At 40.5% G+C, this 17,164-nt stretch overlaps 1 protein-coding gene across 7 annotated transcripts in view; it reads right to left on the bottom strand.

Annotated features, from left to right (window-relative positions):
* Positions 1-3,976: 3,976 nt before the first annotated feature.
* dock10 (dedicator of cytokinesis 10) overlaps positions 3,977-17,164 on the bottom strand; it is a 90,861-nt gene continuing 77,673 nt past the window's right edge. For 6 of the 7 annotated variants that reach the window (XM_072668877.1, XM_072668872.1, XM_072668871.1 and 3 more), the window contains 13 exons: positions 16,875-17,090; positions 16,013-16,070; positions 15,438-15,536; positions 13,493-13,599; positions 13,121-13,243; positions 12,908-13,021; positions 10,525-10,671; positions 9,497-9,707; positions 8,689-8,879; positions 8,302-8,402; positions 7,583-7,721; positions 5,895-5,957; positions 3,977-4,824 (listed from right to left, as the gene is read on the bottom strand). In XM_072668877.1, the coding sequence (XP_072524978.1) occupies positions 4,774-4,824; positions 5,895-5,957; positions 7,583-7,721; positions 8,302-8,402; positions 8,689-8,879; positions 9,497-9,707; positions 10,525-10,671; positions 12,908-13,021; positions 13,121-13,243; positions 13,493-13,599; positions 15,438-15,536; positions 16,013-16,070; positions 16,875-17,090 (1,620 nt within the window). In that variant the 3' untranslated portion in view covers positions 3,977-4,773. The remainder of the gene's footprint in view (positions 4,825-5,894; positions 5,958-7,582; positions 7,722-8,301; positions 8,403-8,688; positions 8,880-9,496; positions 9,708-10,524; positions 10,672-12,907; positions 13,022-13,120; positions 13,244-13,492; positions 13,600-15,437; positions 15,537-16,012; positions 16,071-16,874; positions 17,091-17,164) is intronic. The other variant, XM_072668875.1, reaches the window with a different exon arrangement.

The raw sequence follows: 17,164 nt of genomic DNA, 5'->3' as shown, positions 1-17,164 counted from the left end.
TTGAGTTATTATCGTCTAAACGTTTATAAAAGGGTTTTCTGTGAATTAGTTCTGTGAGAGATTTAGCTAATAGCTATCCCGCTAGCTAACTATGCTAATGCTAATCAGCTTCTCTCCCCGGGTTTGGAGCTGTTTAACGTTAGTAATGGTCAAATTGATGGTTTAACATTTATTGAATTATTGATTTAAGACTGTGCAGTGTTTTATTTGTCACCTTGTGTGAAAACTGAACCTTGAATATGGTCATTTGGTCATTTTTCAGTTTTACTGAAGGCAGGATGAGGCTGTATGGAAGCGTCCATACCGACATCCAACAATGAGGCCTTCTGTTTATCTACTAGCGAAATGTTCTTAAATTGAATTAATTTAATTGGATGTAAGTAAATATTAATTTCAGTAAAACAAATAATAATTTTATCACTAAAAAAAAACAAAATTATACAAATCCATGGATCTGTAGAGCTTTCCGATGTTCCCCTAATTTTTAAAGTCCTTTTCACATTTATTCCAGTCTCCAAATCCATAAGCGAGAGAGAGAGAAGGTCTCCAGCTGAACCCGGTCAGTGATCCTGTTGCTCCTCTCAGACTTTGAAGTGGAAATCAGCCCCTCAGTAGACTCCCCTTTTCACTCGTCCTTCTTCACCTACCTCTTCCTTTGTCCTCTTCTATCTTCTCTGGAGCTACAGCTGGAGCAAATTACGATTAACCAGTATAATAATTCAAATCTAACACCAGTTTTCCCTCAGATTAGGAAATCGAGTCAGGGTGTGTGTGTGTGTGTGTGTAATCACAGTCCGAACTCCCAGAGCGTCTCCTCTGCTGCAGATCAGCTTCATCTATCAAACATGAGAAATATATTAGTGTCAGAGAGTCCTGACCCTCCTGCTGCGTCTGTGGAGAAGCCTGAGCTGTTAGAGACGGATCCCAGGGCCAACCCTGGATTTATCACAGCCTCCGAAGTGCTTCTCCATCAAAGCCAGGCTGACCTCTTTGATGGACTCTGCTTTGAAGTCAGTATTTACAAGCGGCGCGACCTCTTGAGGGAATCTGATTAACACAGAAATGAGACGATATCAGGTCACAAGGTCAGAAAGTCAAACCAGGTTAAAGCGGTTCAGTGCAGGGTTGTTTCTGAGGATGCCACAAACCCACGAACAGATTCTTTAGTATGCAATAAAAAAAGACAACAACAAAAGGATAACCCTCCTTTTCTATAAATAATATTTAACATTGTATTGCATTAATTCCTACTGGAGCGTATCTGTGTTTATCTTGGCATAGTTCAGTAATGAGAGTTCAGTACGTGTGCATAATTTTATGGGGTGGCCAAACTTTTGCATGATCTCCTAACCCTTTTCGGTCAGAAATTCTGCAAATCAATCATTCATTTAATTCGCTTAAAATGTGGAAAAGGTTTTTATAGTTTTATCTTTAACTTCATGCCTTATGTCGACCAGTTCAACGTCGGCTCTCTGATTTGTTCACAGTTGCAGAAATCTTTACTTTAGGGCTAATTAGAGTTGCACAATATATCAATATAAAATGAATTCATAAAGGTCTCATTTTATATGACATATCTACCAGAGGCAGGTTAGATTTGTCCAATATTATTTATTTTTATTCCAGTTTTCAGCTCTAAGTGCATTATTATTATTGTCACATGGTGGATTAGTAATAGTAGTATATTTTTAAATATGCAATATAAATATATCTAGCACAAAAGATTTATACATAAAAACAAACCAAGTAAAATGTAAGAATATTTTTCTTTTTGCAAAAAAGAGCTATAAGAGTTAAGGTTAATAATCTTACAGGTTTTTACTGAAACAAATGCTGAAATTTTTATTAAATTAAGCATTTGGCTCAGCTTTAGATTGGAACACCATGTTCTTCTGAGAATCCACTGTAAAAAAAGTGTTTTTATAGTATAATTTTTTTTCTGTTCTAAAAAGAATGGTGCTTTAAATAGGCCTTTCAATGAATCCAGTTTCCAGTCCTGGATCTTGTTCTCGGTGGATGTTAACAGTTAACATAATTAGAGAAGTTCCGACCAAGGTATTTCATAATGTCAGACCTAGCACGGCTTACAAAGTCCAGGATTGGAAACTAAATTCAAGGTCCAGATTTGAAGACCTCTAGTGCAGAAGGAACACTTTTGGTTCTCCCTCTCTGTGTGAAGAATAGTTTACAGATGATTCAGTTGATGTTCTGTACCAGTGCAAAGGTTCTTCACACTCATCTCTGCTACAAACATGGTTCTTTATTTTATATATATATATTTTTATACACCACCTGTGAGTGTGAAGAACCTTTACATTGGTAAAGAACATCAACTGTAGGTTCTTCAGATCTCTAAAAGAACCAAAAGTGGTTCTACTACACTAGAGGTCTTCAAATCTGGACCTTGAATCCAGTTTCCCGTCCTGGACTGTAGTTCTCCGAACCTTTTGGAAGCACCTTCGTTAAGAGCGCTGTTACGACCGAGGAACAGTAACCCAACTGCATTGTGGTAGTTACACACAAGACCGCGTGTGTTATGGCCTCACGCATGGTCATATATTTCAGACTGAACACCCGGAGTCGTACCAGCATCACAGACTGATTCGGTCGTATCAGAAATAAACAGATGAATTCAGGCTGTTTGAACCGAACAGGCCACAATAGGCTTTTGTCGCCTCATTTCCTGAAGGCTGTGACGGACACTGTGAAGGTGGATTGTGATCACACGGCACCACTTCACACACGTCCTTTCACCAGGCGGCTGAAAAGCCCAGCAATTATCTATAATTACGGCGTCTCTGAAAAGACCGGGGAAGGAAATTAACAGCGCACGGCTGGATAATAGCTACAGGCGAAGCTTCTCAATGGCAACAATGAAACGGAGAATCTGTTGATCCGGTCTTTAATAATACAGATGTAAATGTTGTGTTTGACAGCGCAGAGTGATTCTGAGGGTAGAAAGTCTGCGTCTCTGAGAGAACAGGAAATGACAGGGTTTTGGTGCAGCAGGGAGTTGAGATCTGGGACAGAACTGGTTAAAATGATTAAAAACCTTGTGCTTATAGACTGTATATGCTATAGAGTCACTAAGCACCCTGACTTATCCTCTGAACTACTAATCCGTGCAGTTATTTGTTCAGCAGTAGTACAGTGTGTAAAATCATGAAGATATGGACCAGCAGCTATAGGCAATGTTCACATCAACCTTGAAAAAATGGGATCTGTGATTTTGATAGTGGCCTGATTGTACTAGTTTGGATATTAAATATTTTAAATTAAATTTCGATACCAATCCGATATCATTGTTGACATAATAAACACCTATACTTCACCACGTGGGACAGACTTAAAGCATCAGGATTGACTTAAACATTACTTTTCTAACTTTGTAAAACAAACCAGATGTAAATGAACTGAATTTCTATTTATTTATCACTAAAATTAGTAATTGTATAGCTAATTTTGATAGAATTGGGGCGATATATCTGATTATAGTGTAGGATCAATGCATCCCTAATTTCTAGAACTGCTGATCATCTATGATTTTCAGCACAATAGTCTCTATAGAGTTTCTCAGACTGGTGGAATAAAGAAAACCGATCCAGTGAGCAGCGGTTCTTCAGTTCTGCAGATGGAAACACCTGGTTGATTAGAGTGGTCAAACTGGGTGGAGCTGACAGAAAGGCTTCAGTAACTCTGATAGAACTGCTAGAACAGCTGAAGACCACATTGGGTTCCACTTCTTTCAGCCAAGATCAGAAAGCTGAGGCTGCAGTGACTCAGCACAGCCTCACCAACACTGGACATGTACCATGTACTGGACCAGGTAGCATGGTCTGCTGAGAAGTTGAGACGTGGTGCTGGAATACACAGTGTTGTTTTGGGGTGATACAGAAGGTAGCTGGCCAGCTGATATTTTTGTTTGGTTTATTCTGGCTCAGTTGAACATTTGTAAAATGTTAATAAATATCCAAACTTTTTTTTAATTTTTTTCCTTTTAATTTATCGAAAACGAAAGAAAAAAACATTTTTTGTATATATAAAACAAAACATTTTAAATATTAATTATTCTTATTTACAATTTAAAACAATACAGGAAATAATAACAATATCAGTCATAGAAATGTTATAAAACAGTAACTTTCCATTTGCAAAATGTGAGCGCTGGGACTGGCGAATGTTAGGATACGACGATGCTATTCTGAACAAGTCTACATTCATACAGGAACTAGAGGTGTGTTCAACAAGACTAGCGGAGAGACACTAGAAAAATGACAGATGATGATGCCCTTAAAACTCCTAAAATTCCTAAATCAGCTTACAATCTACTCATAAAAGATTCACGACGGGTTGCGGTAAATGGAAAAGCCCTGTAAGAAGTTGATCACAAATCGGTTTTGCTTGTTTGAACACACCTCAAGCTAATTAAGGTCACTGTTTTCTAGAGGAACAGGGTCTAGGAGAGAAGGCATATGTGAAGTGTGTGTGTGTGTGTGTATAAGCGGTGTGTGTCTAGGCTGGGATGTACTTAAAAGGATAAGGTGTATCCTTTAAGGACCAAAAACAGAGCAGTTCAGCTGTCTGGTCTGCGTCATCCACAGGACTTCAACCTCTGACAATGAGAACAGGTTCTGTCGTCCAGAACTTTCCACCTGCTTCCATTGTGGTTTTGCACAGTTTGTTAAGGTCCGTACTGGCAGCAACTCTGGCGGTGAGGGCTAGGAAACCATTTGGGGTCGAAAATGCAGCAGTTTCCAGAAGATAACTGGCAGATCAGAAGGTGTTGTTGGGTCGGTCCGTTCCTGACTGTCTTGTATGTGGGATCTTTACACGGCAAAGAGAAAAAGACAAACACACATTATTTAACATGGGGTCCATTCCTAATGCATGTATCGTACAGCAGGGGTGTGCCTAGGCCTTGGTGACTGGGCTGAAGCTGGGCCTTTTTAAGGCATCATTTTTCAGCTATTCAATTAAATGGTTAGCAATATTGTTGATGGCTTAGCTCCACCACACAAAACTAACCAAACTTTTCTAAAGTAGAAACAAGTATCAGTCAAAAGTTTGGACACTTCTTGATGATGATAATGACACTATTTTATCCCCCTCCCACACACTGGGAACACATGGGTATACACCATAGTTGTGATGTGGGGGGGTTGTTTTCAAGTAGGCCTAAGTTGTAGGTGTGAGTGTGAGATACACACACACTCATTTAGCAACAGCCTATGTGACCAAATCTGTTCCTTTTAGTTTAACTTTCAACTTGGGCCTACTTAAGCACCCACTACCCCCCCCCCCCCCCCCCAATGCCATGACATCAGAACTATGGTAAATACCTGTGTAATGACATTCACATAAATGAACGTTCTCATCCCCTTAATTATTTATTTATTGATTTTTAGTAAATGACTCCAATGTATGGCCTAGTAGAGCACAGGCGCACCCCTGACATTCAGTATATTCATTCTGTTGTTGAATAAAATATGTTGCTAATATTGTCATTACAGAATTATAGTACTTTTAACAGAGTTTATCAGTTTTGGATAAAATGTCAGTTTATTTTTTAGGCTACATTACATTACAGGGTTGAAATGTTGAGAAGCTTCAAGTTTTTGTTGATCTTCTACTTCTCAGTCGTTTGGTTGCATGTAAAGAGTCTGTACTCTTCTAGTCGTTTTTTTTTTTTTTTTTTGGTACCACAGTAATGGAAGGCAACCAGATTCCGCTATTACAACACAAATGAAGACGGAAAGCTCACATCGGAGAGAACTAATGGCTGTAATGTGAACGTAGCCAGATGCCTCACAGGTGAGACGAGATGTATAAAAGTATAACAAATGGGTTTTCTCATCTACAGGTAAGCTGATGGTTCGTCAGTAGAGTGGACGTACGAGGTTTGGAGGCAGTGGAGAGAGAGAGGAGCTGAGGATGGCTGAGCGTCTGCTCTTAGAGAGCTGAAGGGATGGAATGACAGAAAAAGGCAGAACAAACAACAGACAGGTGAGTGTTTGTTTAATGAGCACAGGACTGAAGATATGAAAACACTGTAGGGAAAATTATTTTAACTTTTGAAAAGTAGGTTAATTAGTTCAATTAAATACCTTTTAAAAACACACAAGTTGCACAGTGCAAAGCAAAGAGGGTGTAGACTAGAGCTGAACTTATCAGGACCTTGTCTTTCACTTTAGATTTGAAAATAATTGATCAAATATTCATAGGCAAATTTTTTTTCCTTAAAATTGTACTTTGTTCTAATATTACTATAATCAGATGTCTTGAAAGGTGCTTATGAATAAATTATGGTTGTATTGTAAATTACATTAACCTGATTTGATTAAATGGCATGCTTGAGTCCTTACTGTTTTAGGGTTGAGGTCCATCATGCTCCGGATCAAAAATCTGGATATGTTACAGCTCTATTTTAGACCACATGTGGAACACAGTCCGGGCCAAAACATAGTGGTTTAATGTTTTTCCTGCTTTAACACCTGATTCCACTCATTAGCTAATTAGGAAGCCTTTGATCCCTTAAATCAGTGGTGCTTGAGCAGGAGAAACACTACACTGTACAGTGCTGTGGTCTTCCAGGAATGCAGCTTGACACTTCTGGTTCACCTGGATCTGGTTTGGGGACAACTAAACCAGAATAAATTGTTTTTTCTGCTATTTCAAACTATTACAAATTATAAAAAGCACACATTGGTTTTACACATCTGATCATTTTCTAAGGGCAAGCCAGAGGATTCGAACCAGTGACCCTGATCATAGTGGTGCTCCCCTTAAAGTGCTGCTAATAATAACGTTTCTTACTTTTACCTGAAGAAACAACTGACAAAAAAAAAAAAAAGCTTGATTGGTGAAGCAACAGATGCTTAAAACATCATTGAGTCAATGTGTGCTTTTAATAATGTGTGATCATTTGGAAAAGCAAATTTAAATCATTATTTAGACTAAACCTGCTCTCAAGGAAGATACAGTTGTATGCAAAGATTTTAGTTTGACCTCAGATCAAATGACAGGTGCAAATGAGATATATATATATATATGTTTTTCCATTATTTTCCAGTAAGCAAATAGTGTTTGAAAAGAAGCTGAAAATGCCAGTTTAGCTTTACCCAATAATACACCTAGTGCCTCTATTTTAACCAGTTTGTAATCTAAGGGGTAAAATGTTCATAATATATAATGTATATAGAATTTCATGCATACAGAACATCTTCCCATTTATTTATTTATAAATAAATAATATCCTGTTATGTCTGATTATTCCTTTGATGTTAAAGACAACATCCAGTCCTGCACGTCTTTAAAAATAAATAAATAAATAAAATAATGATGATTTGAACCTGACTGTTCAGATCTTTGGCATACAACTGTACTTTGACGCTAAAGAAATATCTATTTATTCTAACAAAACCTTGTCCGGTATTTTTCCTTATCTAAGTAAACCAATTTGTGGGGAGTCCCCTAACTTTTGATGGAATGCGTTTGTCTTTGGACAGGAGAAGTCGATGGCTCAGTGTTCCAGAGTACAAATGAACAACAGTGAAGCTGAAAGGGCAGAAGTGAGCTAACAGACCTGCTCGTTCATAACAGCCGACAACTCGTTCAGCATGTCTCTATAGTGAGCCCTCATCTCCTCCTGGTACTCCAGCTGGTCCTCCTTTATTAACCGCTCGTTCACGTCCAAAGCCTGACCGCATGCGTCTGCAAACTGCCTGCAGGGGGAGACAGAGACAGGAATCTTAGTACATGCAGCCACGATGCACTTCCCTTTGAAAGCTCGCCTTGAGTTAGCCCAGAGTGTTTACAGTTCTCAACCAGCATAAGTCCAAATGTTTGTGGACACCACTGCTAATGAATGCATTTAGCTACTTTATGTTGCACCCATAGGTGTGGGCTAGAGGAGTATATAACCCCCCAGCATTGAGCTGTGGAGCAGTGGAAGAACTGTTCTCAGAAATGATGGTGGAGCTCCATCCAGTACTTCCAATACATCCTGACCTCACTAAATGCAATCAAATCCTCAAAGCAATGCTCCTTTAAAGTCAAGTAGAATGCCTTCTTCCCTGGACAGTAGAGACAATTATTCCAACAAAAGCAGAATAATACCCTTGAAACAATGAAGCAGATGCCCCAATACTTTTGTCCATATAGTAAAGCTTATGTAATCCTCATTAAAGTAAATCCGGTGAGCTGCTGATGGAACTGAACTGGGATCTAGCCAATACACAACCCTACTACATATAATACAGCACTGTACATTTTCTCATATGTAAGTATTGAATAGAAAGGTACCTGAATATCTCTTTGAGCAGCTTGACCTGGTTGTCTGGGTACTTCTTGGCATTTTTCTCCTCTAAAAAGGCTCGGGCGTAGGCCATGGGTCCTGCGTTTACCTGCAAGTTAAAAGAAATATTCTATTCAAAATATTCTAACAGAAAATCTGCTTGTTTAAGGGCATCAATCTTAAAACAGACACTTAAAACTGCAGCTAGACTCACATCAGAACTGGCTTATTTTTACCGGTACGACTCTGAAAAACAGCCATACACGGTGGCTAGACGAAAAGCTAACTAGCTACAATCTCTTACAATCTTGGGCTGAAAGGACACTTCAAGAGGACAGCAGCACAATCCGGTAAGACTGACACACCATACAGATGTTTATGTTGGCGAGTGTTACCTTTACGCTGACGCTTCCCTGTAGCTTGAGCTGCAGTCGGATCATGTCCACCTCAGCCATGCTGCAGAGCTGATTCAGCTCAGACACTTTGCGGCTCATCTCGTCGATGGCCACCTCGATGGGGTTCATCTCTGTGCTCTGCTGCTTTACCACCTGGATCCGTTTCTTCAGGTATGGGAATGTTGAACTTGCTGTTAAACAATTAATAAAGTATCTCTTTAGCATAAATGAGTCTGGACTCATTTGATAAGGCATACACTGATCAGCCATAACATTGATTATCTACTTCCGATGGCTCCAGTCAAGGGGTCTACATATCAGGCAGCAAATGAACAGTTCTTGAGGAAATAAAGGCATAAGAATCTGATACACTTTGACAAGAACCAAATTGTGATGTTCTAGACGATGACTGGGTCAGAACATCTCCAAAACATCAGGCAGGTCGTGTGGGGGTGTTCCCAGTATGCCGTGGTCAGTACCTACCAAAAGAGCTCCAAGGTAGGACAATCAGTGAACCAGTGACCGGGTCATGGGCACCCAAGTCTCATGGAGTTCCCACCTCACAATGTGCAGGACATAAAGGATCTGCTGTTAAGGTTAGTCTTTGTGACGGATACCACAGCAGGACATCTTCAGAGGTCTTGTGGAGTCTGTGCCTTGATGTGTCAGAGCTGTTTAGGTACCCAAGATTAGGTGCATGGTTTTAATGTTATGGCTGATTGGTGTATGAGAGAACAGGATCATTTCTATCAGATTCTAATCACCACGTATGGAAACATCTATGTTATTTGCAGATTTCTGAACTCACTGGTCAGTATGGTCCGTCTCTTGCACTGCTCCTCCACATCGCCGTGCTTCTTGCCGGAGAGAGTGAAGGGCGTCTCAAACACGAAGCGGTTGATGTTGTGATGCCGCTCGAAGTCCGTCTTCTTCTCCTGCTGCTCTTTCTCGTCGAAGTAGGGCACCACGTACGTGACCTGGATGTAGGCAAACCTGGGGTCTAGGTCTTTGGGGTTCACCTGAGCCCAAACAAACATTTAAAGAACAGGTGTGAAAGGAAAGTTAGCATCTAACACATTAACTGCAGGGTTATTATTCTGTATAGACACAATTAACTTATTACATTGTCTTGAATCAGGACGTGGAAGAAACAATTATTAGAAATTAAAAAGGTAAAAAGTTACCCAACCCACACGCCTTCTCTGTCACATGCTGAACTACCCACTTTTTCTCTTCCAGCGGTCATCAATTCTGCGTCACCAGGCAATCAACGTGCTCAGAAGACAAGGCCGGGTACCAAGCTCTGATACAACGGGATGATGACCCGTTGTATGAGAACAGATCTGATGATCACCAGCAGATGACCAATAAAGTGATCATCATAGACTCCAGCTGACCTGGGATTTGAACCAGTGATCCTCAGGTCATAGTGGCAGTGCCTACAATCGTATGGCTATATTTCTTTTTTTTTTTTTTTTTACATTTTATAAAATATAAAAATGTAATTGGTTACCTAATTAAACTGTGGTTAATTACATTTAAATTTACTTGACATTGTGTTCAACAGGTTCTAGATACCTGCTTTGTTTCATTTTGATGCCAAAAGAAGACCAAACCAAAGTAAAAGTGGTTAGAGCACTGTGCTCAGAGCATCGGGCTATTAATGACAGGGTTGTGGGTTCGATAGTTAGGCTATAAGCAAGGCCCCCACTGCATAAGTGTGTTTACTGCACAGATGGATTAAAGGTGGAGGCCAGATTCCCTTACAAATGGTGAATGAGTGTCTGTGTCTTGTCTAAGAAAGAGTCACAGGCCAAGTAAGTAAAGAAGCCTCACCTTGTTGGAGTCTTGGATCATTTTGACATTGTCTGCTCCAAACTTGTCGGAGTAGAGTTTGAGAAGACGCTGAGAAATCTCTGAAAGTCCCGTCAGCTTCGGCTCCTTGTATATAAACTCCTTATTTTCCTCCTCTTCAAAGAAGCCCTGTCAAGTACACCACTGTTAGAGCTGCTGTATCTGTATGTCTGTGGGCCATCCTGCTTGAACCTTAGTGTACACTGTCCTCAGGTGGCAGCAATGACAATGACATGCTGTGGAAAGCTCAACATAACCTTCATTTTGGCTTCTTTAGTGTGGTTGTAATATGTGATTACTTTGATGGAAGCACATCAGCACTCTTTCTCTCACATTAGAGTAGAATCACCTGTAAGTTGAAGCAGTTAATACACCTGTAACACTGCTATTAGTTGGGCTGTAATGATTATAGGACGGCATACAGTAAACCACAATTAGGGGTTAACAGCAAACTTTAAGATCTATCTGAAAATCTTGAATTCTTGTGTTTGAAGTCAGTCTTAACTTAAAACAATGCAGCAACTGATAAAGTCCTCCTAACATTATTTTTTACTTTTTATTTTTACTTCTACGTCTCAAGCTGAGCCTCAAAAACATTAGTACATGAGTTGCAGCTGAAATGGATTATTATTGTATGTTTAGTCTGTGGCTCCTCCCCCTCATTTTGTTTACAGATGCTTGGAAGAAAAGGCTGGGCCCAGTACAGACACCTAGGCCAGCCAAAATTGCTTTGGGAGTGATGACGGGGGAAATCTTGGAATCCCAACTTGCGACCCCCGGGTCATCAATTTCTCTACTGTTTATTCTCATTGGCAGGTTATATCGTCCCCAGACTGGGAGGCTTTTAACAATTGAGTGCTGTGGTGTTGCTAGGATTTGAACAGAGGACCTCCTCATACTTGTGCTGCAGTTAGATCGAAGGGCCGTCTAGAGCTGTGAAACTACACTACATAAAATCACAGTTCTAATTAAATAAATAATAATACCTTCTCTTCTTTCTCAGACTCAAATGTACACAGCTTCACAGCTCTAGAGTGGAGCGACTAGAGTGCCTACTTGTTAAGAGACTCAGGAGATCATAGGTTCAAATCCTATCAACACCACAGCCCCCTCATGGTTAGGAATCTCTGAGAATAGGAAGGCCTCCCACCTGCAGATGGGAATAAACAGTGAACAGATTGAGGGGGAGTAGCAGGGCTGGGTGATATGATAAAATACTATTTTTGGGGCTTAATTGTTGACTAAACTGAGATGCAGAAGTGAAAAAAAGTGAGTTAGGATAATTTAGACTGGACTAAATTAACGAACTGATGCAGTAACTGATTACAGAGTTTTAAGTTGGACTAACTACATTTTTAACAGGTACGGTGTCATTGTTCCACATACATAGAAATGCTTAGGATTAGGTGTAAGGAAACACGTGGAAGAATACAACGCAATACGTAATTACATACCATACATCACAATGCATGTATGTATGTAAAAACAGTCAAATATTAGCTCTTTTGGGGAGAGTGGGATGGTTAAGTCATTTAGAGGAGGCAACGGGAAGAAAAAGACTGGAAGTAAACAGAAAGAACTGAAGACTTACCGCTGCCTGATACAGAAAACCAAAAGGAAGGGGAAAAAAAAAAGCAGACGAGGGATTTAAAGGAACTAGTGTCTGAGATGATCCTTACTGACCATTATTCGAACCCACCCAAACAACAGTGAGATCATGGACATGGCACTTCTACTCAATGCAGAACAACACTCAACAAGCCGGGACTCAGTTCTGGTTTCTTAAACATATTACAGAATTGTAGGATTTTGCTTATTGGTAGTGCTGAAAAACAAAGCTACTGTTCTGCAGAGTTTCAGACAGACCAGGGAGGATATTTCACAGGGCAAAGATTTATACGCGAGGTGGATCCTTTATTAAAAAAAGAAATAAAGAAAGAAATCAGGATCGTCTAACAAACAAAGTCACTGGGATTTGTATGTAATTACAGGAAGAATAGCAACCCTAAAACAGAGCCTTGTGGGATACCATATAAAAAACAAATCTCTTTTAAACAAACTATGAAATTTGTGTCATGTAAGATACAACCTAGATCTAAAATCATGGTTTCTTTTCTGTCCATTGCATGATGAGTTAACTAATAAGTTAATGTTTGAATATTATTATTAGGTTAATATTATGATCATAATATTGTTGATTCTAAAAGGTTTGACTTATCTGGCTGACTGAGCAATATCACTTCATCTACAATAATCAATTTAGTTTTTTGTTTGTTTGTTTTACACACAAGAGCGATGACTATTTAAGAAAGCTTTCCTCTCTTACAGGCTTTGATTAGGCCATCAGACTGACTGTATGACTCACCTGTCCATAAAAAGCTACGCGGTAATATCGCCCAAACAGACGCTTCTCTGAGTTCACCACCTCCGTCACCTTCAGGTATGAGCGGTGAATGTCATAGTACAGCTCCGACAACCTCTGTGTAACACACACAAACACACACAGCTTGTTTATTTCAGAAATGTCCATGAAATCTTCAAAGGGTTCTTAAAGCTCACCTAGAAATGAACCTCTCACCTTGAAGTCTCGCCTCTTCTCAAAGACTGCAATGACGGGCTTGTTGATATCAGCTATGAGCTCGTGCCTCTCAGACTTCCACAGATAATCCACACACAGCTCCAGCTGTTCCACCAGCGTGTCCTAAAGGTCAGACACAGAACAAAGAACACAACAGTGTTGTGATCAGTTCTGTAATTCTTACATTTTTAAATATTTGTTACATTTCATTTGAATTTCTATTGATTTTAATCTACTTTTAAATATCTTATAAAATCAGTGATTTCAAATATGGAATATGCATATTTTATTTAACATTCTCAAGCACTAGCTATTGAAGTACTTAGCGTTACGAAGCTTTTGGTAAACGTGTCCCTGAACAGTGTGATTTACCTCAGTGTAAGGTGTGTCCTGGGTGCCAGCGTCTTCCTTCATGGCTCCCTCCTCCTGTACGTTGGGGGAGATGTTCATGAAGGCAGCCCAGCCCATGCTGAACGAAGCTGCACATCACAACATAGAACAGCAGAAGTGAGTTGAGTAATGCCAAAGTATCCATTTAGATATCTGATAACATTAGAAGCCTGGTCCAGCCATTGTGTATTATTAAATATTATATTAGATATTATTTAAAAGTGTTTTTTTTCAGAATTAATAGATCAAATAATTGAATATATACATATATATATATTTTCCTCTAGCATTGTTTAATACACAATATACTGTACAACACACGATAGGTATAGTGAATATCCACCATATTTATCATATATATTTGCATATTCCACTATTTCTAGTCTACTTCAGTCTAGAAGTCTTGTAATAGAACATTTACCTGTTCTGTGATGTATAAATATTAAGTGTGTGACTTTGGTTGGTGTTACTTTTTTTTTTGTCAACAATTTTCCTTTGTCCTCCCAGTTTGGTAAAGCCAGTTATCCCACCCTTTCCTAACTCCTAGCACTAGCAGTTCTCCCGACACTAAGAGGATAAAGACTTAACACATGCCTCCTCCGATACGCCACCCCACCAGCTAACAGACGCCTGTGCAAAGAATGAAGGGAGAGAGCGCCATCTACCCACCCGTAGAGAGCACGGCCAATTGTGCTTTCTCTGTATGGCTCGAGATTTGACCACAGGGCCATGGTGGCATCATTTTAGACCACTGAGTCACTCCGAGCCCCCCCGCAGTTGGCTTTTACAAGCCTATTCACCACCCTGTTATTTTACCTCCGAAAGAAACTGAAAGAGGGCTGCTTTTATTGGCTGGTTAATGTTCTAGGCTAGCCCGGCTTAGAACTGTACCAATAACGCTGTAGTCAGTTTCTCTTGTTATTAAACTGCACCATGGTAAGCACAGTTTTCCACTCTAGGCCGCCTTCAATCATGTTTTCCAACATTCATTATCTGATCACGGCTGCACAGAAATCTGAACCACCTGAACAGACGTTCACCATCACTCTGAGACTCGGAGCTAGCATGCTGTTTCAGCTTTTAAAGGAATAGTGAGGCCATAACAGTGGGAGGGGTGTGTGTGTGTGTAATGAACTGGTAACAGAGAGGACTGGTGGTCGAGTGGGTTTGTGAACACCAGCACACACAGTTCCACAGTTTGAACACAGTGTATTTGTGCACAGCAGAAACCACAGCAGGTTCAGACCAAACACACGTGATGCAGCTGAATCACAAACACGACTTTAAATGCATACAGTGCAAATACAGTGCAGGTGCTCGCCTTCTCATACCGTACCTCGGTAGAACAGCAGTCAGATCTGTTCGCTGCCAATCAGCAACAGTAAACTGGTCAAAACTACAAACTGACTCGTCCACATGAATCAATTAGTAGCACTGACTCAGGCCACCACGGTACCGAATACAGCACTACCCAAACATCTGAACAAACCTGATTCAGTGTATGTTTACACTACATGTCCAAATGTTTGTGGACACCCCTTCTGATGAATGCATTCAGCTACTTAAAGCTGCACTGTTTGCTGACTCAGATGTGCAAATGCACACACGCACAGCTTGTCTTGTCCATGTACGGAAGAAGTATTGCCAATAAAATAGTATGAATGAGCAGGTGTCCCAATACTTTTGTCCATATAGTGTAGCTGAAACACATTTCCTTGAATTTAGTGGAAGAATGAACCATAAAAACCTGTGAACTCAAAACTCAGGTGTATAATAAGCAGGTGCTTCATTTGTTATGGCGGTTGCTAATCGTCTGTACGCTACTCAAACTCAAGCAGATTGGTTAGCTCCCAGTCCAGGTGGTGCAACACACTCAATTCCCCAATGGGGTGTACAGTTCTCAGTAAGGAGGCAGAGGAACACTCACTTTCTCCTTCCCGGGGGGTTAGTAAAGGGCAACAGTTAATTACATTAGGCTCCTCCGTGCCAGCACTTGAGATCCGCGCCTTTTCAGGCTTCCAATAACCTGTGATTATAAAGGGGCAGGAGGTTTAACTCATGTTCACTTACATCGGTCGGGCTCTCAACTACTCAACTTAGCGCATGCTCTACGGGCAAGACGCGACAGCAGAGAGAGAGAGAGAGAGAGAGAGAGGGAGAGAGAGATAGATAGAGAGAGGGAGAGAGGAGGTGGGATCCTCGAAGCCATGCTGAATTATAAATCATGCCAAATCACGACTATATAAGCATGCACACATGCAAAAGCCAGATCAAGCCTAATCACAGCAACGAGCCTCGTTATCAATAATACTGTACATATTACGGCAATAGGCAGGCAGAGGAAGAGGAAATGAGGCAGGTCAAGGCAGGTCGAGGCAGGTCAGTTCACTGGAGAACACGCAGAAAAGCTCCACAGCAGGAGATTATGCTTCTAGAAGCAGAAATGTCGTGAGCTTCTAACAGGCAGTGCATGGATGATTGTAGCCAGCAGGGGGAGCTCACCTCTCCTCTTCAGTGACTCCGCTATGAGGGCAGAGATGTGGATGTAGCACATGGCAGCCTAAAAAGAAGAGCGACAAGACAAGAGTCACATAAAAATACAGACAGAAAAGCTCCCAAAGACCTGCGTGCTTAGACCACCTCAGGGGGGCGCTCTGAGAATCAATCAGCCTTTACTTTCACTCAGACAGCACACTGAGAGCGACCCTTATTTTCAGTGTAGCTGAAAGATTTAAAATAAATAAATAAATACATAAAATCAACAGAGGTAAATAAACAAGAACCTAAGTTAACCTAAATTAAGAACCTAAAAACAATCAGGATAATAGAAAAATAAATCAAGATTTAACCAGTAAGCAGATACAATAAAAATAAATAAAATCTTCTGAAGAAATTAATAAGCTAAAGTAACAAATAAAAGAAAAAGGGAATTATTAAATAAAAAGGTAAATAAATCTGAATTCTGATGCAGCGCCTTGTTTAGCTGTCCGGCCAATGAGGTAAAGACCTCCCCCCAGGACTGCGGTCACCTAACAGGGGCACTAGTGTGAGGTGACCTGAGATTCTCCTCTGAGTTTAATCCATTAGATATTTACAGACCCTCAGTTTGAGCTAGATAGCTTCAACAGTCGTGTGTGAGAGGAGGATTAGTGAAGTAAAAATTTGCATTCAACAATAAAACTCTTAAAACTGGAATATTAAATCTATCTGACACAAATCAAAGGGTGGAGTGACCACACTGACCAACACTGACTGCTAGGTGATCCTCTAAAAGCATGTAGGTGGTAATTTGGGTGCACTGGGCCTCTTTCACCAACTGTTTTATGCATTACTGGATACACGGCGGTTCTTGGCTAACTCCTACCTCGGACAGGTCTCCACTGCGGACGTGGATTTTGGCCATGCTCTCTAGCCAGGTGCGCCGGAGCTCGGGGGTGCTGGCGTAGGAGTTAGCCAGGCTGTACTGCAGGTCCACCAACATCTCAGGATCCTTCTCGTGCTCCTTCATCTGCGAGGTGGCCATCAGGACAGTGCGGATTCGCTTCGTCAGGTCTTTCACCTCCGCTGGGAACGACGTGTTCTGAAGGGTCACAGAAGAAGGGGGTTGGACTTCCAATAGCAAAAGTGGAGGAATTGTAATATTATTAAAATGGC

The sequence above is a fragment of the Salminus brasiliensis genome, chromosome 23 (assembly GCF_030463535.1).
Source record: "Salminus brasiliensis chromosome 23, fSalBra1.hap2, whole genome shotgun sequence".
Classification (NCBI taxonomy): Eukaryota; Metazoa; Chordata; class Actinopteri; order Characiformes; family Bryconidae; genus Salminus; species Salminus brasiliensis.
The sequence above is the reverse complement of the archived record's forward strand: the minus strand, read 5'-3'. Positions and strand labels throughout refer to the sequence as shown.